The 27,320-nt window shown below is 40.9% G+C and overlaps 1 protein-coding gene across 1 annotated transcript in view; it reads left to right on the forward strand.

Annotated features, from left to right (window-relative positions):
- SCG5 (secretogranin V) overlaps nt 1-27,320 on the forward strand; it is a 61,839-nt gene that overhangs the window by 32,970 nt on the left and 1,549 nt on the right. The window contains exons 3-5 of the mRNA XM_056547309.1: nt 2,853-3,002; nt 8,417-8,526; nt 17,752-17,805. Coding sequence (XP_056403284.1) covers nt 2,853-3,002; nt 8,417-8,526; nt 17,752-17,805 — 314 coding nt within the window. The remainder of the gene's footprint in view (nt 1-2,852; nt 3,003-8,416; nt 8,527-17,751; nt 17,806-27,320) is intronic.

Genomic DNA, 27,320 nt, shown 5'->3' on the forward strand with positions numbered 1-27,320 from the left:
GGAATGCTGTCACTTGGTTAAACTTTAACTAGATATGTGTTAGCACCCTGGAGCCTGTTAAGTACCTCTGTTTTCTTTATGGGCAGCTTGCGGTGCCACAGGGTCTGTGATGTGAGCATGAGGGGGATCCATGTATCAGAAATGACACATTGTAAAACAAACTGCTTACAAGTGGCGCGCTGCATATTGATCATCAAGCATTGCTCATACAAGGAGACTGTTGCTTTTCTATTTATGGAATTCTGACACTTCATCCTGACTTCCAAGGAACGTGTATAGCCAAAATGAGCAGCCATTGAGACTCCATTAACTGTCAGGTGCTGCCTCTCACTTGTATTCAGGATGTAAAGTGTTTATCATTTTATTTTACATTTATATTCAAAATAGTGAATTTCTCCTGGTGTTAAGAAAACTATGGCTGGTTTCACATGGTAGTATCATGGCTTAGTATTTTGCATTAATATTTGTAACGAAAACCAGGAGGTGAAAATCTTTCCATTGTTTTCTATAGGTTCTATTTCTGATTTTGGCTTACAAATACTGATGCAAAATACTGAGCCAAATACATCCACGTAAAACCAGTCAATGCTTTAAAAAAATATATATACCGTATATAAAAAATAAAATAAAGTCATACTTTTTATGTAACATTTATTTGTTCCAGAAATGCTGCAGCCATATGTTAGCTGTGAGTATATATCTTTTTTTTATTGTGGCGTTTTTCCTTCCATAGATTTCTGTAGGTTGAATAAAAAGCCATGTGTTCAGGTAATGTGGACATTTTGCCCCAAATGATGAAAGATTCAAATGACCTGTCATGAGAAAAAAAATCAGGGGATAAAACACCAAATAAAAAACGCCTATACTAATACACAATTTTTGGAAAATAAATAAATTAGGGGGAGATTTGTGTGGCATTTTTATGAGACCGACAAAACACTAAGGCCGAGATTTATCAGACTTTGTGAAGGAAAAACTGGAGAGATTTTTCCACAGCAACCAATCACAGTTCATCTAACGAGATCTGGTAAAGTGAAAGCTGAGCTGTGATTGGCTGCTATGGGAAAATCACTCCAGGTTTTTCCCTCACAAAGTTTGATTAATCTGGGCCTAAGTGTTTATGTATGTATAGCCTGTATAGCCTAAAGTGGAAAATCCGCAGCAGATTTTGCTACCATTGACTTCAATGGTTACAAAGGAAAATCTGCAAATCTGCCTCTATTGCGGATTTTCTGCTGACGCATTGAAGTCAATGGTAGCAAAATCTACGCTGTGTAAATTCTACAGGCATTCCGCCCGTGTGAATGTACCCCCTAAGGAGTATTTCAGTTTCAGAAAATTGTATAAATAAGACTATCATCCCAATATAGGCTGTGTTGACACATTCAGATTTTTAATTGCAATTACTGAATACTAAGCCAGGAACAAATAATAACTTTTCAAAATCGATTCCTGACTTTGTATTCAATAATTACAATTATAAACCTGAGCATGTGAACACAGTCTTATGCTGAACTTTTTAGGCCAAGAGAAGGGATGGGCACATTCTACGTCCCCTATCTTCAGCACCAAAAGAGTTTGTTCCACATCTGATCCATACAAAGCAAATATACCATATTACACATACATGAGAGGACTACATATTGCAAGAATCTCTACTTCAAATAAAATGACTATATAGGTTCCCGTTTCTAAATCTATTTTAGGCTGTATCCACACATACTGTCAAACTATACATGCATTGTCTAATGGCCGCAACATGTTGCCGTAATTACCTGCAACATTGTATGGCCATTAGCAAATGCATGCAGGCATGATTTTGGATGCATGTGTTTGATATCTTGTGTTTATGTATCCCTACATTTACACTTGTGTGAAATATGATCTAATAATCACTTTCATACAAATAAATAGTACACTAAACATTAAGACAAGAAAAAATTAAACAAAGTTAGAATATTGTGATGTGGTGACCCCGAGTTGTGGTGTGATCACGGGGCGTGAAGGTGGATGGGGCAGAGGGTATTAACCCTAGGGGCAAGATGTTTGTGACATCAGAGTGGTTTTTGGGGATTGGTAACCACCCAAACGATATCCCCGTTATCCCAACATTAGGTAGGGCAAGAAGAGTCCATGACCAGGTTATGGTTAACGGAGGCTTTACTGAGGTCAGACAGTTGTTACAGTCTTTACAGCTAGGCCAGAATCCCAGAGAGTCAGCCAGTAACACGGAAAGGGCCTTGCAGCTTGTTTGGGGTTGCAATACTTTTGGACCAGACTTTCATGCAGCCACTCTGACTATAATTGACTTGACGGGTTACTTGACTTGGTTGTAGGTAGAGACAGTAGACATAGATGGCTGGACTTACTGACAATGTGGCTGGTGTGCAGGCTTTATGGCCTCCAGGTGTACTGGACACAGGATCTGTGATGTCTGTGCTTTGCTGTTCTTCATCAGGAGTGATGGTGTAAGAGAGAGATTGTAATGGCTGCCCCTATTATAAAGGGAGGCTGAACAAGAAGCCAATAGGTCAAGCTGCAGAAGACACTATAGGAGAGCCCCTAGGACAATGAGGGACTCAACCTGACAGGGCCTAAGTACTGTACAGTGTTATATCCTGTACTGGGACATTACAGTGAAATTTACCAAAGATTTATAGAACTCCTTTTAACTAAGTACATTAAATACTGACAAATGACGTTAACAGAAAAAAAAAATGCTGTATCATATTAGTGAATTTTTGCACAAAATGTGTGGGTTTAAAGGAGGAATGTGTTTTCCTTTATTTTAATATATTTACTTTGTCATCTCTTATTGTGCAAATTACCATTATAATTAACTTTTTCTATAGGGGGTGCCCACGAGGGACTGCAACACTTGGGACCATATGGCAACATACCAAACATTGTGGCAGAACTAACGGGGGACAACATTCCGAAAGACTTCCGAGAAGATCAAGGATATCCAAACCCTCCTAATCCATGTCCTGTTGGAAAAACAGGTATAGTTCAATCATTGGCAATAATTTTTTATGTAGTTTGATAGTAAACCAAGAATTTACACACACAGAATCAGCTTGTATTTATAATACCCTTTATCGGATGAGTCCTTTGATTACTTTATTATGATATTTAGTAAAGGAAGACATAGACAGAGACCATACAGATAAATCTAATTGTTTAGGTATCTGATGTAACATTTCAATACCAGCAATCCATACATGGTGAATAAATCAAAGTCAGATTATATTCTATTAGATTTCCTAACAAACAGCACTGTGTAAGCCACCTTTCTGAGTCTTTTTAAAGCCCTTTCGGCTTGGTGGCATCTGAAGGCATGAAGACATGGTTTTGATTTTCTCGCAATTTTTGAAGTGCTGTGGTTCTTTTGCTGTTATATCACAAGGTCCTAGATTGAGGTTCCGTAGAGCTGCTTTATTTGTATTTATGAAGTAGTATTTTTTAAATATTCATCAGTCAGCCCAATCTGCTTTTAACATTGTTTGGAGACCTATTGAAAGTTCTCATTGATAGAGTCCTTAAACTGTATCGCCAACTATAGCTAGAAATAATGGGCCTGGTTCCTTTTGAAAGTGCCAAGCGTTTTGTTTGGTACAAAAATATTATTAATATGCCGTACAACAATGCAAAGATATTCTTCTTTTTCCTTTAGCTCATAATTACTTAAAGGGGTACTCCAGTGGAAAACATTCTCCAGAAAGTTAAGCAGATTTGTAAATTACTTCTATTAAAAAAAATCTTAATACTTCCAGTACTTATTAGTTGCTGAATACTACAAAGGAAATTCTTTTCTTTTTGGAACACAGTGCTCTCTGCTGAAATCTCTGTCCATTTTAGGAACTGTCCAGAGTAGGAGAAAATCCCCATAGCAAACATATGTTGCTCTGGACAGTTCCTAAAATGGACAGTAATGTCAGCAGAGAGCACTGTGCTCGTGATTCAGCAGAGAGCACTTTGTTCCAAAAAGAAAAGAATTTCCTCTGTAGTATTCAGGAGCTAATAACGAACTTATTTGAACTTATGAACTTATTGTCAAGGAACCTTTGTAAAAAGTAGGCATTGTCCACAGTAAAGAGCCCTTTTAAAGGGGGACCTGTTATCACTTTCATCACGGTAGTCCTTGGTAGCTTCTCTCCACCTCAACTTGACATCTTTCCATGTTTGAGTAAAGAGAGGGATCTATTAAGTTAGGCCAGTGACTGCCCCAATGACTCATGGTTGTATGAAAGTATTTAACATGAAAGTAATTAACACGTTCATTTTAAGGACCAAAATAAAAAGGGTTCCATCATCTACTCTCTGAGTAAAAATTCTACTTGTTGTATACTACAAGAGCCATGGTCCAATATGGAACCATATTAAAGTCAATACCGTTCTGTGTGGGTGCTGTATAATACAGTGTACTAACTGCTACTTTTATCTTAAAAAGAAACCTAAGAGTAGATATCCTAAACAGACACTGTTTTCTTTATCCAGCTATAACATTCACCTGCTGTAGACATGCCTTCTCACTTTCCACCTCCCCATGTACTTGCTCAGTGGCGTCCTTTTGTCTGTGAGTAAATGAACAAGTAATTAAATGGACCTGTAACTATTAACATTTTGCTAAAGGCATGAAGTGAAAGTGTGCTTCGTAAATAAGTTACCACCACAGACGCAGACAAGGTCATTAGACCTCTCCTAGTATGTCACTATGGCTGTATAGGAAAGTATCTATAAAACCAATAAACCACAGTCTAGCAAAAGGCAATTGGGGCAGATTCTATGACAGTGTTAAATGTCAGATGCACAATCTTTACACTGGTCATCTGTAGTGTAGGTTTAAAGAATAAAACAGTGAAACATATTATATTAAACACGTTGAGAGAAGAAAAGAAAAATCCCAAGCAAATTCCCTATTTTTCACTGCAATGTAATACTTATCTGTCCATAAATATCTTATAATACCCCCTTTCAATTTCTTGTAATACAGTGACCCCATGACCTACGATGGCCCCGGCATACGATAATTTCAACATGCGATGGCCTCTCAGAGGCCATCGCATGTTGAAGGCAACATCAACATACGATGCTTTTGTATGTCGGTGCCATCGCATAAACGGCTATCCGGCAGCACAGACTGCTTCAGCTGCCACCGGATAGCCGTTTACGGTGCCCTGTGTGGTCCGCTGACGATCACTCACCTGTCCTCGGGGCTCCGGCGTATCCTCTTCGGGATCCTCTGCATCACGTCGCTGCGCACGCCGTCCCTTCATCCAATAAGAGCGGCGTGCGTAGCGACGTGATGTCTGCGACAGAGAGCGCGGATGCCGGGGAAGCAGAGGCCTTGCCGGAGCATCGGAGACGCCTCGGAGACGCGGCGACAGCGAGGGAAGGTGACATCCCGGGCAGCGGTGACGAGCGGTGATGGTCCAGAGCGGCGGGGACAGGTGAGTACAACTTCCTCTAACAGTGGTCTACAACCTGCGGACCTCCAGATGTTGCGAAACTACAACACCCAGCGTGCCCGGACAGCCAAAGGCTGTCCGGGCATGCTGGGTGTTGTAGTTTGCAACATCTGGAGGTCCGCAGGTTGTAGACCACTGTACTATACTTCACATTGCACGGATCCCTCATTGATGCGATGGTTTCAACAAACGATGGTCCGTTTGTAACGGATTCTACCGCAACGGATTCTACCGCAGGAACTGGTCACAGCAGGAACAATTAACAGCTTTAAAACAGGATTAGATACATTCCTGGAACAAAATAACATTAATGCTTATGAAGAAATATAAAATCCCATCCTTCCCCAATATCGCGCCACACCCCTACCCCTTAATTCCCTGGTTGAACTTGATGGACATATGTCTTTTTTCGACCGTACTAACTATGTAACTATGTAACTATGTATGTTGAGGGACCACTGTACTTAGCATAATATTTACATTTACCCCATAATTTCTTTGTAATACCATCTACAGACCAAGTGGGAGATTATTTCATTATAGAAACATTTCCAGAATGATAAGAATCTCAGTATTTTTTTCTCACCCATTTTGTATGAATGTGGCATGTGCCAGTGTATGATGGTATTCTCGACTAAACGCACCATATGGTGAGACACAAAATGCATAATACTGACCTATTCAAGATCCGAGGGGGTAGCAATACCATGTGCATGGACACTTAGCTATGCCAATCACTAAATGAATATCGATCAGCTACATCATTAAAACCTCTGACTTGTGAAGTAGACAACACCCCTGTCGATGGGTGCACTATACTTAGAAGCAATTGACCTGTCAGATCCTGAAACAAATGTGTTTGAAGCAGGAAAAATTGTCCCGTATGAGAATTTAAGCAACTTTGACAAGAGCCAAATTATCGTGACTAGACAACTTTTTTGCCAACCTGAGAAAGAGTCAACACCAGATTAAATTATGGTAAGAAAGCAAGAGGCAGGGCAGGAATGTTCTGCTGGGAAATTATTGCCCCTGGTATTTTATGGTTCTGAGCCTCCATTTAATGTTGAGAAGATACTCTCAAGGAATTTATGGAAATGTTGAAGCAGCCCACATGTTGAGAAGACTAGTTATTTCTCTTACCTATTTCTAAAAGAATGTATACTAAATATTTGATTCCTGTCGAGGAATATTTTGAACCTTCAGTATCAGACACCGTTTAGCAGTTTCAGTCCATGTTAGTTTGTCAGCTATAATTTAAAGTGTACCTGTCATTTAAAAAAATAATAAATAAATAAAAAACCTGCATGGTTTTGTTATGTTTAGTCCTGAAAAGAATGACAAGGTAATTTCAATGCTTTCATTGCTGTTATTGAGCCAAAGACTCTCCTCCATGGTACAAAATTTTTTTTTCAATTTCAATTTCAGTATTCCCAGACAGCGGTTTGCCAGTAGTACATCCTCACTTACTTTTCTGGCCAATCACATATCAATGACCAATGGCATCCCCCTCTCTGCTATACCATGACATATTGCTGGTGAGAGTGCATTGATCAGATTTGCACTCTCTAGGTAATTTATACATTACACAACTATTAATGGCATGGGGAGGGAATAGGGATATTGTTGCACAGGCTTTGCAAGGTGCAATGTGAGTAGAAATGAAAGAAAATTTAACACAGCAAGGAAAATGTAACACTAGGCAGTGGACTTCTGCTGATGTTGATGGAGACAAGCTAAAGGAAGAAGGGAAAGATTACACTGCAGGACTGCAGAAATACAATAGTAGATGCACTGGTATTTGCCTAAGAGACAGCTGCCCTGTTCTTTATAGGTGGTCAAAAAAATAAGGAGGAAGCCTTGATCTACCTTTAGGTAACTGGTGGTACATCTCTACAGGCAACTGGCTCAGCTTGCAGGTACACAGCTCAGGCTTTATCTATTTTGTCTGCACATAGCACATGCTAAGCCCTGACCACACTTATTGTAATTTGTGAGCTATTTACAAATATATTAGGAGTCTTAAAATTGACATTTTAAAATGGAGGAAAATGGTTTGGAAAGACAATGGGCCTCATTTACTAAGTGTGGAGTGTAGTTTTCTGTGTGGGTTTATGTTTCTGACAGGTATTTTCCCATGGTATTTACTATTGTATCTTGTATTTGCCAGTTTTCCCTACGTTTTGCTGTTTTTTTTTTTTTTTTACACATGCTCTGAACTTTTGGGTTTTCCAGAGGTCAAATTCACCACATTTTATGTGAGAACATTAGTAAATTTGTAGGTTTCTTTTGAAAAAGTTGTGGGCAACACATCCCTTTTCCTGGATGGCCACACCCCTTTGTAGTTTTTTTTAAAGTAAAGTAGAGTAGGGGTTTTCTTTGGGCAGAAATTCTGGTGCACAACACATGTGAAACAAAAAACCCTACAAAATCTACTCAAAAAAGCCTTAGTAAATGAGGCCCAGTGCCTTTTGTATTATATGTTGGGGTATTGTAGTGTTTGTAGGGTAACTGGGTCCAGGCTAGCTTTTCAACAGTGAATGGTGTTCAGCAGTTTTTATGCTATGTTTAATGTTAGCATTACCATTGGAGAACTTTTTTTTATTGTTTTGAATATATGAACTCTGTAAAAGAATTTAAAAGGGGCTGGATACATTTTTGGAGAGTAAGAACATTGCTGGTTATGTATACTAGATTTATAGGGACAGAATGTTGTTCCAGGGATTTATTCTGACCACTGTATATAATTTTTATGCTTTGTTTTTTTCACTAAACTGGGACTGTGTAGGAACCCCATTTTCAGTGGAAATCAGCCCTGTAACAGTGACTTTTGACACTGTAAGGATTGTGCACTTTATAAAAGCAGCCTACATTCTGCAGATCATAATAGTTATCTTAAGGAAAATGTATCTAATTTAATTTTATCATAATGTTTTATTTTTTGAAAAAAGGTGAAGGCTGCTTGGCGGATACACCAGACACAGCCCTGTTTAGCAAAGAGTACCAGCTTCACCAAAACCTGTATGACCCAGAACACAACTATCCAGGAGTAAGCAAGTGGGTAAGTTTTTATTTATTTCATACTAGGGACACTCGATAATGCTTTTCCATGAATCTGAAATCAACTAGCTTGAATTCAGTTATATTAATTAATAAATCTTAGTATCTTAAGGATAGGTCATAAATGTGTGATCCAAGGGGGTCTAACGTCTTCCAGTTGGCAAAATTAAAGTGCAGCTGCACTTTAGTGACTCACACACACATGGAACTGGTAGTTCAGTTAAAAGGATATTCCGGGAATTTTTTTTTATTTTACTATGCTACAGGGGCTGTAAAGTTAGTGTAGTTCATAATATAGTGTCTGTACCTGTGTGTGACAGTTTTCTCACAATTCTTATGTGATTTTTGCCCAAATATTTATTTTTAACAGCATACAAAAATATGACAACACAGGAACACAAGTAGGTAATGCGTTATAAGCGCCAAAAGTGCTCTTAGTCATGTGTAAGAGCGCTTTTGGTGCATGAAACGCTTTACCTACCCATGTTCTGTGTTGTCATGTTGGAATAAACATAGTCTTTTATTTGCACATGAGTTGGATCCAATCTTCCTTTTCCATATAAAAATAGGTCTCAGGTTTTCCCAGGTTGCAGTGCGTAGAGACGAGACATCACTAGTCAGGTGTGCAAAGGGAGCCTGTCCTGCTTCAATGGGTGGAGCGACCGCTGGGTGGGTGAGAGATAATTTTGCAACAGCTGTAGGCACCCTGGTTAGAAAACACTGGTCTTTTGAATGGAAGACAGCTCATTTGTGTTTCAGTGAGTGTGGTGGCTGACATGTGGGAGGGAGGAGAGTGACCTCAAACTTACAAACAAGGAACTATGGAATGTGTAATTTGAGAACAAAATCCAACAGGAAATACAGTTTACAAAAAGCTAGCCACAGTGTTATGGTAATCTCACAACATAGCCATTTAGCCCAAAGACAAGCGCAGATCCTTCCTAAGCATGTCTATTACTGTCTGCCAGGTACGCACTAAAATCACCTTAAAATCCTTAAACGGGACCTATCAGCATGATAAGACTGTGGCTAGATAGGGCTAGGGATCATGATTCAAGGCATACCATTTTCATTTTAATATTTCGCTCTACTGGCGATATAAGCCTTTTTGTTCTCATGAAAATTAGGCTTGAGTGCCAAGAGAAAGTTCCCCAGCAAGACAAGAGCCCAGGTAGGGCCAACCCATGTCATCATTAACGCAGCTCCTCAGCCTGCTGGCATCTACCTACCACATTTGACTGACATCAACAAGATAAAATAGGAGATGTGTTGGGCTTACCTGGGCTCTTGCTGTGTCGAGAAACGCCCCCATGGCATTTAATTTCCATTAGCATAATAACAAAAAAGGCTTATATCTTGCCAGTAGAGAGAAATTGAAATAAAAAAAAGATATGTCCAGAATACTGATGGCTAGCCTGATCTAGACATAGACTTATTTATACCCTTGTTTTCATGCTGACAGGTCCACTCCAAAACATACTTGGGGAGGTTTATAATTTGTTATGGATGTTTGTTTTGCACAGTGGGATTTTTTTTGCACATTTTTATGCACCTTTTATTTTTACTACCGCCACTATGGAAAAAGTAGTCCAGTGTGGTCATGTTTTAAATGAGCGGATGCAGTGGTCCTGAATTTATTATGTGCGACCAAAAGTTGCAAAATATGAGCGTGCCACCTAAAAACACCACTACCCTACACCAGCAATAAACCTGCTTACGAAAATGAACATCTCGCAGTTTTTTAGGGTGAAATCAAGAGAATTACAAACACACGTTTAAACACAGGCTGAGTGTTTGTTTGCATGTTGTTGCAAGTTTTTCAAACATAATGTCAATTTTTAAATATTTTTTAAACATTTATTATTGTTTGGCTAAATTTCCTAACATACAGTACTTCACATATAGATAGTTTAATTCCTCTGTTTCACCAGGAACACCATTTTGTTCTCTAAGTAACCTATGGAGAGAGATCAGTGAGGTGTGTTTTTTGGCTTGCACCTAATTTATCAATGTACGTGTGCCCATGTCCTCATATACTGCAGACACAACTGCCCCAAATGCACAAAGCCAGGGGCACAAAAGCCCCTATATATATATATATATATATATATATATATATATATATATATATATATATATATATATATATAGTGACGATCCGTCTTGGGGATTAGCTCTGGGATCGTCCTGGACCACGCCACAGGATGCGTTTCTTCTCAATAAACCAGCAAACAAATGCTTATAATGCAAATCTGGCACCTTGCCAGTTTTATTGGACAGGTTGCAGGGAAAGAAATAAACAAAAAGCAGGAACAAAACAAAATCCTAGACCGTCTGGTCACTGACTAAACAGATTAGCTTGTCCTGACTAACAACCGCTGAGCTTCCCTCAGCCGGTTAAACATATGTCCCCCTGCAACCTTCTACTCACATGTCTTATCACTTTCTTTGAGCCCCTCATAGCTCAGGCTGTGTACTCCTCAGCAGCCTCTGTCTCTTCCCTACAGCCCACATGCTGTCTCCTAGGAAGAGCCCCCATTACACTGAGTCTCCATCTCATATACACTTCCCTTCCTTCCTGCCTCATTACTTAAGAAGCAGGTGAGAGTTTCTGCAGGGTGAGCCAAGGAAATACACCCTTTCCTTGCCACACTGCCACATATCCCCCCCCTTTGCTCAGACCACCGGGAAGGAGCACATGTATTTGAAAGGCAGAAACCATCTGCCTTTCCTTTCTCTTGGACAACTTTTGTCCCACAGTCTCTGAAGTCCTTGACTTTTTTCTTCCGGACTTTTACCAGCCACCAATTGCAAGTCTCTCGGTCACACCTCTCCATTACCAGGTTCTTCCCCCTGGTGTGGGCAAGGTTCTTGAAATTAAGGAGTGAGAGGACCGATGCTTCTAACCTTTGTCTTCTTCTTGCTTGCCGGACCTCTGCCTCTGCTTTAGAGAATCTTTCGGCCACAGTGGCTTCACCAACCACTGTCTTGTTCTCTGTACCGTCAGAGGACCTCTGACACGGGTCCATCTCATCCCATCCAGCTTTCTCTTCAGGGGCACCAGCTTCCTCAGGTTTGGCTTCAGAGTCTTTGGCTCCTTCAGATTCTTGTGTAGAATCAGCTTCTACTACTGCAGCTTCTTCAGGCTTACTCTTCTCTTCACCTGTAGCTTCAGTTGTGCCATTCTCTTTACTCACAGCTTTTGAGGTTGACTCTGGTTTAGCTTCTGCTTCAGAGGATTTCTCTGCCTCAGCATTACCTTCAGAATTTTTGGTCTGCTCAGGTTCAGAGGATTTCCCACCTCTCTTCTCCTTAGTCTTCCCTTCAGAGGATTTCCCACCAGGTTTCAGCTCAGTCCTAGCTTCAGGAGACTTCTTACAGGACTTCACCTCAATCTTAGCTTTAGAGGACTTTTTCGCAATCAGAGAAAGCATAACTGTATCCTGTAACTTCGGCCCCAGAAGCCTTTCTTGAGCCAATTCTGCCATATCTTGGTCTCTGCTCTCTTTTAGGACTTCCTGGTCCTCTTCCTTTTTTTCACATTTTCGCAGCTTACACTGGAGCTTAGCGGACTTCATCCTCTCACTGTCAAGTAACTCTGTCAAGTCCCTGACAGTATCTTCCGAAGACAGCAATTGTTTCCTCAATTGTTCATTGTCCGCCAGCACAGCCACCTGCTCGTAAAGTTGCGCTCCCAGCAAAACCAAGGCAGCTACGTGGGACCTTCTGCGCGTTTCGTTCTGCGCTTCCAGGCTCTCTTTAAAGATCTTCATGTCATCTTCCAGCTTTATATATCTCAGCTGCTCACTCTTTAGTTGTGTGGAGATCACCTTCTCACTGTCCAGCAACTGTTTCTTGGACTTCACTAACTCATTGATAGATTTTCCACTCTCACCAATCTGTTGAGATAGATCTGAGATCTCCTGTTGCAAGTTCTTGTTTTCATGTTGCAGAGTCTCAACTTGTTCCAGGGCCTCCTCATACTGCTCACGGAGCAAGACATTGTCATGACGAGCAGATTGAAGAGCATGTGCAAGGGCATTCTTCACCTTGACTTCCTCCTCAAGTTGTCTCTTAGCTTTAGAGACACTCTCCAGATTGCTGGCAAGATCATCAACTTCCATCTTCATTTCATTCTTCTCTTTTTCTATTTTTTCCATGGCTACCAGGCTAGCCTTGTGATCACTCTGCAGAGCCTGATATGCACCATGTAGAAGACTCACTTCTTCTTCCTGGAATGACATCCGCTTGGCCAGACTCTGCACTTCACTCTCCTTGCTGGTCACAAGACCCTGGGAGCGGGACAGTTCATCCTGCAGAGCCACAAACTCACTTCTGTGATGCTCCATGACTTTTTCCAGCTGAAGCCTCACTTCTTGCTCTTTTTTAAAGTCAGCAAGTGATTTGTCCCTCTCCTCTATCAAGCGATGTACCTCTTTTTCTTTCTCCAACAACTTCACAGAAACCATCTGCAGGGTTTCTTCCAGATTCTGGATCTGCTCCAGTTTTTTCCCAAGGCCAGCTCGTCTTTTCCGAGACCTTTTACTGACAGCGGTCTCCTCACTCTCGCTGTTAGACCTTGAGACATCCTCTGGTCCTCTGTCAGACACTCGACCCAGCTCTTCTCCATCTCTAGATGAAGTCTCCCCCTTTTCCGTGGTTGCGGCCACTTGTGCCTCATTATTATCATCCACAACAGATGCCACTGACACCTGGCACTCTTCCTCTCCCACCACGTTGGCAACTCTGGAGACTCTCGCTAAACACTCCCGTCGGACCGGCAATCCCTTGGCGGTAAGTTTGTTGCCCCTAGCAACAACTTCAATGGCTCTTGGCACCAGCGAGTCAGGGAGATTCCTGATCAGTTCCTCTGAACTGTCTCTCGGCTTCTTGGCAGACTTTTCTTTTGTCTTGTCACAGTCTCCTTCACTTAGGACTCTGTCTGTGACCGTAAGTGCAGCCCCCAGCTCCACTGGTACTCTTTCCTGGAGTTTTGGTTTTTCCACAGCCATCTCTGGAGCTTCTATTCCAGTCACCACTTTAACTTGACTCGCGGACTGTTCTTCAGCTCCCCTAGTGGTCTGGCACACTCCCACCTGACATATACCTAGGGTCTGCTGACACTCCCTGTCCTCAGCTGAGTTACTGTCCCCTGCTATGTGGTGAAAACCAAGTGTTGTGAGCCTATCAGGTGTTCCTGCTCTAGTCACCTGACTATCTTCCCACAATTGCTGAAAAAACGGAAAATCCTTCCCCAGCACTACTTCATACTCTAAGGTAGGCTCTATTGCAACCTTGTGACTTATGGTACCATAGGGAGTAGAAATACACACATTAACAGTTTTATAACCCCAAATACCGGCCTGTATAGACACTATAGCGGGGTCTGGCTTTCTGCAGCTGGTCTTTACCAGACTTATTATACATTTTGGATCTAACAAAACAGTCATCTTTTTACCTTCTATTTCCAGCTCACACAGGTTTTCTTTTGTCCTGCAAGAGGTGGCAACAGTACTCTTTACATCAGAACACATTAACATAAGTGTTTCAAGAAAAACCTTATCAGCCTGCATGGGTTCACAATATACAGCACCATTCACACAGTCCAGTAAAGACCCCCCAGTCCTCACTCCTTCTGGAACCTTTGTGTGCGAACTCTCAGGTGCACTCTCAGCATCCCACAGCTGCCAGAAATACGGAAAGTCTCTGCCCAGTACAATTTCCCCTGTAAGTTCCGCACATACCTCCATCATATGGCTTACTGTCCCAAAACATGTATCAAAGGTAATTTGAACAGTCTTACCGGGCTCCGGGCAGTACTTCACAAATGGAATTATTTCTGGCATAATCCGAGATACAGTCTGGCAACAATCCAAGTCCACCCACAGTGGGATTCCGCCCACCGACAACTCACGGGACCTCGGCTTTGTCTTGGCGACCACAGCTTGTGGCCCACGTCGGTTGCTCCCAGCAACAGCCTTTCGAGGTTGTCCCATTTTCTTGAAAAAAATTCTCGATCCGTTGCCCCTAGCAACGCTCCTCCACAGACACCAAACTGTGCTTGAACTCCTCTGCTGGTCTCCTCCGACTTGCAATCTTGCAGGGGGTTGCTCCTGCAACAGCTCCTCTCCAACTCGCTTGTTGGTTGCCCTTGGCAACAGGTTGTCCTTAGCAATGGCGTGCCCGCATCCTCCACCAAAATGTGACGATCCGTCTTGGGGATTAGCTCTGGGATCGTCCTGGACCACGCCACAGGATGCGTTTCTTCTCAATAAACCAGCAAACAAATGCTTATAATGCAAATCTGGCACCTTGCCAGTTTTATTAGACAGGTTGCAGGGAAAGAAATAAACAAAAAGCAGGAACAAAACAAAATCCTAGACCGTCTGGTCACTGACTAAACAGATTAGCTTGTCCTGACTAACAACCGCTGAGCTTCCCTCAGCCGGTTAAACATATGTCCCCCTGCAACCTTCTACTCACATTTCTTATCACTTTCTTTGAGCCCCTCATAGCTCAGGCTGTGTACTCCTCAGCAGCCTCTGTCTCTTCCCTACAGCCCACATGCTGTCTCCTAGGAAGAGCCCCCATTACACTGAGTCTCCATCTCATATACACTTCCCTTCCTTCCTGCCTCATTACTTAAGAAGCAGGTGAGAGCTTCTGCAGGGTGAGCCAAGGAAATACACCCTTTCCTTGCCACACTGCCACAATATATACTCAATCTTCCATAAAACATAGCTTTTAATGGTATGTAAGTAAAAATAAACCATGATTGAATAGACTGTTAAAAGCATGTGATCTCCACCAATATGTACTTTCAGAAACAGTGTACACGTGCTTAAAATAACATAACTAGCCCCCCTCAATACCTCCTGATGACAGTGATGACTTGTTTTGTTATTTTAAACATGTGCATACTGTTTCTGAAAGTACATATTATTGGAGATTTCTCCACTTAGTAGTGTTGAGCCAGACTGGCCCCCATTAGTGACTTAGTGTTGTGGATAGGTATCCACTATTAGAATAGGAAACAATATCACATGCTTTTAATAGTCTATTCAGTCATGGTTTATTTTTACTTAGCAAAAAGTTTGTTTTTGCTGTGCGATTTGGGGGGAGTAGCTCCCTCTGTAGCCGTGCATCCCCTCCCCTATTTCACAGGAGGTGGTTTGGATTTATAGCAGACCCAACATGTCACCCAGTCAAAGGCTGTATGCCCAGCAGAGGTGAGTTAGTGTTAGGGTCCGATCCGATATGAGGCCACCTCCGCGTGGTGGATGGGGGCACACGTTTTGATCAAAAAGTGCGCTAAGAGCTTCAATTTTGTTGACCAAGTGTGCTGCTGTCATTTTCTTTTTTTACATGTTTTATTTTTACTTACATACCATTAAAAGCTAAGTTTTATGGGAGATTGAGTGTATATAGTGGTTTTTGTGCCTTCGGGGCAATTGTATCCGTTGTTAATTGGAATCCCGCACTCCCATTTGGGTATTCTTTGTGTTAGGTTTAATATTTGATATAAGTATACCGAAAAACACAGTGTGATACCCTATGTATAGGAGGGGGGGCTGAATAATGCTCCCTAAAGTACTCCTAGGGTGGTGTGAATGGACATGGGTAACTGCTGCCAAATACAGTGGGGGAAACACACAACCTATATGGAAAAATACTGTGGCAGACTCAGGAATAACGCAAATAACAAAGAATTTTTATTTGTTAAAAACACACATTACAACAGGAATGGCGTCTGATAAATATGGAACGACTCTCAAGCCATAGTAACAGGTATATGTAAACAAGAGACCAACCTCAAAAAAGGTTGGAAACAGTCATAGCAGCATAAAAGTAGTACAATGCCGGATCATATATAAAGTGCATGAATTACAACAATAAAGTGCTAAATTCTACAAGTAAAACACAATATGAACCAGTAGTATATAATACCCACATGTGCGAGCAAAGAATATGCCTGAAAAACGTCCACCCCTACATCAGTTTTGGACTTGCGTCCTTCTCCTGGAAGAAGGACGCAAGTCCGAAATGGACAGGGGTGGACGTCGCTCAGCCATATTTTATTCTAACCTCCTATTCCTCTAGCATAATCTTTGAGTCCAGACATAATGGCAATAATTACACAGATGTGAATCCTTAAGGCCGAAAAAATCTCTCTCTGCTTAAAGGAAAATTGTCATGAACATTTTTTTATGATCCCAAATTATGAAAAGTAGCCCCAGATCTTAGAATAGATCCAGATTAGAAGGAGCAAATTGATCAGATCAGGGAGACTGGCTCCAGTTAAATGAGTTGAAGGATATAATAAGAGCAAATGCTGTCTTCCACATTTCTCATTCATATCTGCATTTATTATCTAAATTAAAAGGAACTATTAGACTATTTTAAAAATTGTAAATACTTAAATGTTGTGGGGTATTTTCTGCAAATGTTTAGAAAAAAAAGTTTAGTTGAATATAAGCATATTTGAATTTATGCATCAAAAACTATGCTTTACATAGACAACAGATAAGACATTTAACTTGTTCAATTCCAGGGTATCTTGGGTCTTTAAATCCTGACAACATTTAGTAGTTTTAATCCTGTTCTACATAAACATATGGGTATATGTCCATGATACAGATCTCAACTACGAACATGTTAAGAATCCAATATCAGTGTGCCATCAGAATTGTATCAGTATTCCTTCTGTTTTGCAACTGTATCTCTGTCTTTTAGTAAATTACACTTTGTATTTCATCTATTTTACATCCATTTTTCAAACACAATATGCAAATATGGATCACATACAGATCCGTGTTATAATCCACTTCTATAGAAATCAAATAAATTTTTCATCTGCATCATGGATGAAAGTATTTTATGCTGCACCCATGTTAATAGCCCCACAGATTAACATTAGCTCTGTATTACGGTTTGCAAAAATTGGATGTAATACAGACACAAAACTAGTACGCTAAAGTGAAAGCGGAGATAGTAGATGATAATTTAAGGTCAGTAAGACCAATGCAGTTTTTATTTTTATACCAATAATCAATATGCTTTTTACATTCAGTATTTTTTGATATCTCTAGTCAATTCAAAATTTCTAAACAACTCATTTGTGTTTGTCATAATCACAGATTATCACAAAATTTGTAGAATATAATATAATGTAGAACATAAAATATGACTGTCAGCATAGTCATCTCTGCTTTTATCCTTTATGCAGAATAAAAAACTACTTTATGAGAAGATGAAAGGCACCTCCCAGAGGAAAAAAAGGGTAAGGATTTTTGAAGTTTGTGATTTTCATTTCCCATTGATATTGCTGTGTTCACACCTTGTAACCCTTCTCATGCAGCCTCTGTTCCTTAAATGGCGAAAGGCAAATAAGGTGAGAAAACCGGTTAGCGGAGGCGCTGCACAACTGTGGTCATGAAGAGAAGACTCGAGCAGCACAGGAAAATAAAACTTTTATTGGTATAATGGGGACAAGGCGTTTTGGCATACCCTAATGCCTTCCTCAGGTCCGCTGAAAGTCCTAAAAATGAATATGTATATATATATATATATATATATATATGGAAATTATGAGGAAGTAGGTTTTGGTGCAACGTATCTGTCGAGATGGTAACACATTTTCATGTATGGCATGGTGAGAAAATGCAATACTTCCCTATAATTTCCATATATATATATATATATATATATATATATATATATATATATATATACAAACAACAAAAAAAAACGTGGTCTCAAATGGCTGGAGGTGCTCAACCCCAAATGCGGTTGTGCATTTATACTGGGGGAGCAGATCCTGCCCTTGTAGTCCGTTGCTAAGGGTGATCCCCAGCATAAAAATGCATACAATGGAGGATGCCTGCAGCGGACTACAAGTGCCACAATAGAATCCTACACCAGATAAACTGTGTGGATGTGTAACAATTAGAATACAATACAGGAATATGGGTGCACTACTGTGGTAGATGTAAACAATACATTGGCTATCCCTCAGCACTGATGTTAAAATTGAGACATTCGCCAGTGTATCCTTATATGAAGGACACACCAGAGCCCGCACACCAACGCCAAGGTTTCTCAAATTGGTGCGAGACCTAACGCTAATCCTACCTGTGCTTGATAAGCAAAACAGGGGCCAGTGGGCAATTACGGCAGCATTCGGTTGACTCACAACTTCCTCCCAGATACCCTCCAGCGTGACTGAGCACACATGCAATGGGAGGAGGGAGGCAAGCTGCAAGCCCCACCTGAGTTGGCTAATATGGGTGCCTGGCCTCACAGGTGCTACCTTAATGCTGCCTTGTAGATATTCAAGGCGCATTAATTTTGGAGTTTACACACCTCCAAATATAAAATTTAAACAAACAACAAAAAAAACGTGGTCTCAAATGGCTGGAGGTGCTCAACCCCAAATGCGGTTGTGCATTTATACTGGGGGAGCAGATCCTGCCCTTGTAGTCCGTTGCTAAGGGTGATCCCCAGCATAAAAATGCATACAATGGAGGATGCCTGCAGCGGACTACAAGTGCCACAATAGAATCCTACACCAGATAAACGGTGTGGATGTGTAACAATTAGAATACAATACAGGAATATGGGTGCACTACTGTGGTAGATGTAAACAATACATTGGCTATCCCTCAACACTGATGTTAAAATTGAGACATTCGCCAGTGTATCCTTATATGAAGGACACACCAGAGCCCGCACACCAACGCCAAGGTTTCTCAAATTGGTGCGAGACCTAACGCTAATCCTACCTGTGCTTGATAAGCAAGAGTCAACCGAATGCTGCCGTAATTGCCCACTGGCCCCTGTTTTGCTTATCAAGCACAGGTAGGATTAGCGTTAGGTCTCGCACCAATTTGAGAAACCTTGGCGTTGGTGTGCGGGCTCTGGTGTGTCCTTCATATAAGGATACACTGGCGAATGTCTCAATTTTAACATCAGTGTTGAGGGATAGCCAATGTATTGTTTACATCTACCACAGTAGTGCACCCATATCCCTGTATTGTATTCTAATTGTTACACATCCACACCGTTTATCTGGTGTAGGATTCTATTGTGGCACTTGTAGTCCGCTGCAGGCATCCTCCATTGTATGCATTTTTATGCTGGGGATCACCCTTAGCAACGGACTACAAGGGCAGGATCTGCTCCCCCAGTATAAATGCACAACCGCATTTGGGGTTGAGCACCTCCAGCCATTTGAGACCACGTTTTTTTTGTTGTTTATTTAAATTTTATATTTGGAGGTGTGTAAACTCCAAAATTAATGCGCCTTGAATATATACAAGGCAGCATTAAGGTAGCACTTGTGAGGCCAGGCACCCATATTAGCCAACTCAGGTGGGGCTTGCAGCTTGCCTCCCTCCTCCCATTGCATGTGTGCTGCGTCACGCTGGAGGGTATCTGGGAGGAAGTTGTGAGTCAACCGAATGCTGCCGTAATTGCCCACTGGCCCCTGTTTTGCTTATCAAGCACAGGTAGGATTAGCGTTAGGTCTCGCACCAATTTGAGAAACCTTGGCGTTGGTGTGCGGACTCTGGTGTGTCCTTCATATAAGGATACGCTGGCGAATGTCTCAATTTTAACATCAGTGTTGAGGGATAGCCAGTGTATTGTTTACATCTACCACAGTAGTGCACCCATATTCCTGTATTGTATATATATATATATATATGTATACATGTACGTATGTGTCTATTTTTTTAGAACTTTAAGTGGACCTGAGAAAGGCAACCAGTTTTTTCATCTTATTCGCCTTTCGCTATTGTCTATTGGTCACCATTTTTGGGGTCCGATACAGGCAAGAGTGCAGCAGTCAACAACCGCAATCACCTCACTTAGCATTTGCAGAGTCCAGTGCAGCATCATAAAAGATTCAAAAACATTTTATATGTTACACATCTTGGCAAAACCTTAACCTCTAATATACTTCATAAGAAAATGTTATAACCTTTTTTATAGAAATCATGGCTTTGTCCAAGCTGAAGCACAGGCAAGGACAAAGTTCAGTAAGTAAGGGCAGGCTAGCACTCTCCTATCTGATAGAATACAGTGCCACCTACAAAAATTCAAAATAGACAAATCATAAGGTCCAGGTGGCATTCACCCCCATGTTCTAAAGGAATCAAGTAATGTAATAGACAGACCCCTATTTTTAATATTCAAGGACTCTATAGTGACAGGGACTGTTCCCCAGGACTGGCGCATAGCTAATGTGGTGTCAATATTTCAAAAGGGGTCAAAAGGTGACCCCGGGAATTATAGGCCTGTTAGTTTAACCTACGTTGTATGTGAATTGTTTCCTACGTTGTATGTAAATTGTTTGAGGGTTTTCTAAGGGATGGTATTTTGGAGTATCTTGATAAAAATAAATGTATGACCCCATATCAGCATGGGTTTATGAGGGATCGGTCCTGTCAAACTAACCTGATCAGCTTTTATGAAGAGGTGAGCTCAAGACTGGAACAGGGGCAATCGCTGGATGTTGTATATCTTGATTTTTCCAAAGTATTTAATATGGTGCCACATAAAAGGTTGGTACATAATATGAGCAGGATTGGGCTGGGGCGAAATCCGTGCAAGTGGGTAACTGGCTCAGTGATATTAAACATAGGGTGATTATAAAAGGTACTTATTCTGATTGGGTGACTGATACTAGTGGGGTACCACAGGGGTCAGTCTTAGGTCCTATTCTATTTAATATATTCATTAATGACCTTGTAGAGGGTCTGAATAGTAAAGTAGCAATCTTTGCAGATGATAATAAACTCTCTAAAGTGGTTAACACAATAAAGGGCTGTGCACTGTTACAAATGGATCTGCATAGGTTGGAGGTTTGGGCTGGGAAATGGCAGATGAGGTTCAATACCAATAAATGTAAGGTAATGCACATGGGGAGAAAAAATCCAGGCTGGGATTATGTATTAAATGGGAGAACACTTGGGACGACTGACGTGTAAAAAAGAATTGGGAACTTTAGTTAACAGTAAATTTAGCTGTAGTGACCAGTGTCGGGCAGCTGCTGCCAAGGCAAATAAAATCATGGGGTGCATCAAGGAAATAATTCTACTTCTGTACAAATCACTAGTCAGATCACACATAGAATAATGTGTACAGTACTGGGCACCAGTGTACAAGAAAGATATAGTGGAGCTGGAGAGGGTTCAAAGATGGCAACCAGAGTAATACAGGGAATGGGAGTATCCAGAAAGATTATCATAATTTGGGTTATTTAGTTTAGAAAAAAGAAGGCTTAGGGTAGACCAAATAACTATGAATAAATATATCAGGGGCCGTAAAGAGATCTCTCCCATGATCTATTTATACCGAGGACTGTATCTATAACAAGGGGGCATCCTCTACGTCTAGAGGAAAGAAGGTTTCTACACCAGCACAGATGGGGGTTCTTTACTGTAGGATTAGTGAGACTGTGGAACTCTCTTCTGGAAGAGGTGGTCATGGTGAACTCAGTAAGAGAGTTCAAAAGGGGCCTGGATGCATTTTTGGAGAGTAATAATATTACAGGTTATGGATACTAGATTTATAGGGACAGAAGGGTGATCCAGGGATTTATTCTGACTGCCATATTTGGAATTTTTACCTCTAAGATGAGGGTTTTTTGCCTTCCTCTGGATCAACTCAGTAGGGACTCATTAGGGTTATAGATTTAACTTGATGGACTCTGTTTTTTTCCAATTCTATGAACTATGTTACTACTATCAGACAGGAGAAAGCACAGATGAGTACTATCAGACAGAAGAGAGCACAGAGGAGTGCTAGCCCACCCTCACTTAATGGACTTTGTCCATGCCTGTGCTTCACTTGGACAAAGCCATGATTTTATACGCCATGGTTTCTATAAAAAGGAAAAAAAAAATCTTAAGCATATTAGAAAGGTTAATGTTTTACCAAGATGTACAACATATAAAAAGTTTTTGTATTTGACAGTGCCCATTTAGGAGTAGACCATACAGTCCTGTACCTGTCACAGTAACTGGTCTCACCATTGCAATGATGGCTATAAAGAGGACAGTGCCAACAAGCTTCTCCTACAAAAGTTGATTCCAGTTGGAGGAGGGATGTTTGCACATCGTCGCACCCTTTTTGCCCCTTTTCATGACTGACATGGTTTGAACATGAGGGTAAAAAAGAAAAAAACAGCACTCAGAGAATAAATGTGGTTAAAAGGTCCCCATAGCAAGGGGATAGCTATATGTATATGGATAAAAAAGTTCCAAACTTACTTCACTGGGGGTGGGGTGGGGGGGTGGGAAGGTTAAGGCTAACTGGCCAGCCGCATACTTCCCCCCCTCCATGATCGCCTATAGAGTATGCAAGAATATTCTCATAAACATTGATCCTCATTCCATCAGTAAAAAACGTTATTCCTGGTGACGCATTTCGGAGGTTATCACAAGGCCTCCTTCATCAGGAATGGTTTGAGCAAGTAATGTGAGCCCTCATTGCAGTGTTAGTAATTTTCAGGATGGTATCTCCCATGTGAGAATGAGCCTACATGCATCCCATGTAGATTTAATCTTAAATCCAATCCCTATCTACCAATCTCTACCATGGCCATAGCTGCTTTTGCCCTGAGCTGCCTGTAGTGCTCTGGGAACATGCAATGCGGCCCGCGAATCCTCTGACAAGCAGAACAGAGGCATGTGCGATGACGTCAGCACATGTCATCCCACAATCCGACAGAGGAGATTGGAACTTCGAAGGTGGCAACTGTGGACATCAGTGGATGGCGGTAAACTTTAGGTCACTGTCAGAACCCTATATCGCCACCAGACCCCTCTAAGGCCCCAGAACTTTAACAAATATAACATTTAAAAAATATATATTTAAAGAGCACCTGTCATGATCTTGTTACATTTTATAATCCTCCCAGTTCACTTCCCCCATCCTGATATGCCTTTATTTTTACTATTTTTTAGTTTTCTACCTTGATATTGCTCTGTATTTTCTGTAATTTTTGTCAGATTCAAAGACTGTGAAGGGGCGTTCCCCAGCAGGCGTGTTATCATTTGAAGCCATACAGGGGAGAACTTCCTCCCTCACTCTGCTACACACAGCCAAGAGCAGTTCAGTGTGAGATGAGCGATGATTGGCTAAAGCTGAAAACCCTCCTCAGCACTCCAGACTGCATTTCCTGATTTTGGACTTCTGCTGGGTCAGCAGAAGTCCAATGTATGTGGGAGAGATGGGGGGAAATGTGCTTTGGACAGGTAGGGAGACACCTATTGGCAGCTTTTTTAAACACAAATAGAACATAGAAAACTTATATGTTTTTTTTTTAAACAAAGTACATTAGAAAGATTTTTTATTTACCATAAGGAGTGCAATAGCAAAAATTAGCTTAAATGACAGTGCCCATTTAAGCTTAATTCTGTGCCCCCCTCCTAACCTCACCACCTGTCCTGAGTACTGCTCTAGTTTAAGCAAGACTAATTTATTTATTTATTGTTTTTGTTGTTTTTATTTTCTTGTCTATTGCATGCCGGAAATATTAAGTGATAATGGTGATGTAAGAATAGAATTAGGCGGGAATTATTTGTTTGTATTTGTATATAAAACTAAATAAAATAAATTAATAAATAAGACTAATACGGCAGCCAGTAAAGGACAGGTGGTGAGTCCAGAAGGGAGGCATTTAATTAAGCTTAAATACATATTTTTGAAAATGTTATATTTGGAAATGTTCTAATACATTAGGCTATACCACCCCAGTACAACCCCTATTACTTTTGGAGCAGTCCCATATTGCATATTTTCCCCCTCTTGTGCAAATTACTGAATTGTGCTGCTGTGGAGATCTGTGATACTGATATGATGCAGTATAATGTGAATTGTATTGCTGTGGAGCCATGTGATACACTGCTATGCTGCAGATTAATGTTTGTATTGGTGTGGAGTTCTTGAATATCCAGTGGGATTTTATGCACCAGTACAAAGAAAGGACATAATGGAAATAGAAATGTTTTAGAGACTGACAATTTTGTCCTCATGATATGTAATGGCAGTACTTTTTTCCTTTGGTGGGGGCAGCAAAATGTTTTGGGCCAGTCCTAGTGGGTATCAATGAAACTTACTCTGGTTGGTTGACAGTTACAAGTGGGGTTCCACAGGGGTCCGTACTGGGTATACTTGCATTCAATTTGTTTATTTATGACCTTGTAGAGGGATTACAGAGTAGAATTTTGATAGTTGCAGATTACATTAAACTGGACAACCACCAGAGGAGGATAACCTAATATTGTAGAGGGATTTGGAAAAGCTGAAGAACCAACATAGCAAATTAAGTTTAACCCCTTCCTGACCATAAACGTACCAACATGTCATGGGTTGAGTGAGGGGAACATGGCGCAGGCCTGAAAGTTGGGTCCATGTCGTTACCGGCACATACCCGCTTCTATCAAGAAACATCTGCCAGTAATAACAGACATCAGAGATTGCTCCAATATCTGTCATTTGAATGTTTAAATACCATGATCTATACTGATGGCTTCATTAAAAAATTAAATGCTGGTAATCCCTGATGTCTAGTGGTTCCATTGGTACCCCCACAATGAAATTGTGGGGTGCTGATGGGTTGCTGTAATAGCCCAGGGCCTTACCTGTGCTTCTGGGTCTTCTATGGATTGGCAATATTTAAAGCCTGCCTTAACCCCTTAAGGACCAAGGGCGTACAGGTACGCCCTTGGTCCTGCTCTCCTGATATAACGCGGGGTTACACAGTAACCCCGCGTCATATCACGGCGGGCCCGGCGTCATAGTGAAGCCGGGACCCGCCTCTAATAGCGCGCAGCGCCGATCGCGGCGCCGCGCGCTATTAACCCTTTAGCCGCGCGCTCAGAGCTGAGCCGCGCGGCTAAAAGTGAAACCGAAAGTTGCCGGCTAGCTCAGTCAGGCTGTTCGGGATAGCTGCGGCTAATCGCGGCATCCCGAACAGCTTACAGGACAGCGGGAGGGCCCCTACCTGCCTCCTCGCTGTCCGATCGCCGAATAACTGCTCAGTGCCTGAGATCCAGGCCTGAGCAGTCATGCGGCAGAATCGTTGATCACTGGTTTCTTATGAGAAACCAGTGATCAGCATAGGAGATCAGTGTGTGCAGTGTTATAGGTCCCTATGGGACCTATAACACTGCAAAAAAAAAGTGAAAAAAAGTGAATAAAGATCATTTAACTCCTCCCCTATTAAAAGTTTGAATCACCCCCCTTTTCCAATAAAAAAAAAAAACACAGTGTATATAAAAATAAAAATAAACATATATGGTATCACCGCGTGCGGAAATGTCCGAATTATAAAAATATATCATTAATTAAACCGCTCGGTCAATGGCATGTGCGCAAAAAAATTCAATTTTTGTGCATTTTTGGTCACTTTTTATTTCATTTAAAAATGAATAAAAGCGATCAATAAGTCCTATCAATGCAAAAATGGTACCGTTAAAAACTTCAGATCACGGCTCGAAAAATGAGCCCTCATACCGCCCCATACACGGAAAAATAAAAAAGTTATAGGGGTCAGAATATGACAATTTTAAACGTATTAATTTTCCTGCATGTAGTTATGATTTTTTCCAGAAGTCCGACAAAATCAAACCTATATAAGTAGGGTATCATTTTAATCGTATGGACCTACAGAATAAAGATAAGGTGTCATTTTTACCGAAAAATGTACTACGTAGAAACGGAATCCCCCAAAAGTTACAAAACTGCATTTTTTTCAATTTTGTCGCACAATGATTTTTTTTTCCGTTTCACCGTAGATTTTTGGGCAAAATGACTGACGTCATTACAAAGTAGAATTGGTGTCACAAAAAACAAGCCATCATATGGATTTTTAGGTGCAAAATTGAAAGAGTTATGATTTTTTAAAGGCAAGGAGCAAAAAACGAAAATGCAAAAACGGAAAAACCCCATTCCTTAAGGGGTTAAGCAAGCTTTAGCAATCGAATGTCGATAGCATAGATCAATGTAATGCAATACCCTAACACAGCTTCATAGGTGGAAAAACAGAAAAGTTATTGGAAATGAGAACACGCAATGATCAGATGATCATACTTATTTTTAGGCTTTCTATTAGGCTTTTAAGTTTGGTATCATTGGAATCATAATGACCCATTGAATAAAGTTAGCATGCCAGTTCTACCATATTGTGAACTCCCAAAAAATTGTTGCCCCACAAAATTTAGCAATTCCAATTTTTTTTATATTTTGCCCGACATATAATTATTTTCTGACTTTGTAATACATGAAATGATAAAATAAAGTGCACCAATGAAAAGTACAACTTATCCCACAAACAAAAAGCTCTGCTACAACTTTATCAGTGAAAAAAAAAGTCATGGGTCTTGAAAAGGAAGAAAACGTAATCTACAAATCAAAATTCGAGGGTTGGTGAATGGGCTAATGTGGACTAATGTAAGGTTTGCATTTGGGCCGTCAAACCAAAATGTACAATTATGTACATGTGTTAACTATATTATGTGCTATGTAAAAAAAAAAAAAAAAAAAAACAATGGGTAAAACTGCTACTGAAAAGGACTTGGGATGAACTTTAAAGACCATAACAAATTTGGGATTACACATCATCAGAATATCCTAGAGGGGCATTAGGATATAAGGCTATGTGCATGTATGTTCAACCTGGGAAATTCTCCTACTCTATACAGTGACCCCCCCCCCTGACATACGATAATTTCAACATGCGATGGCCTCTCAGAGGCCATCGCATATTGAAGGCAGCATCAACATACG

The sequence above is a fragment of the Hyla sarda genome, chromosome 11 (assembly GCF_029499605.1).
Source record: "Hyla sarda isolate aHylSar1 chromosome 11, aHylSar1.hap1, whole genome shotgun sequence".
Lineage (NCBI taxonomy): Eukaryota > Metazoa > Chordata > Amphibia > Anura > Hylidae > Hyla > Hyla sarda.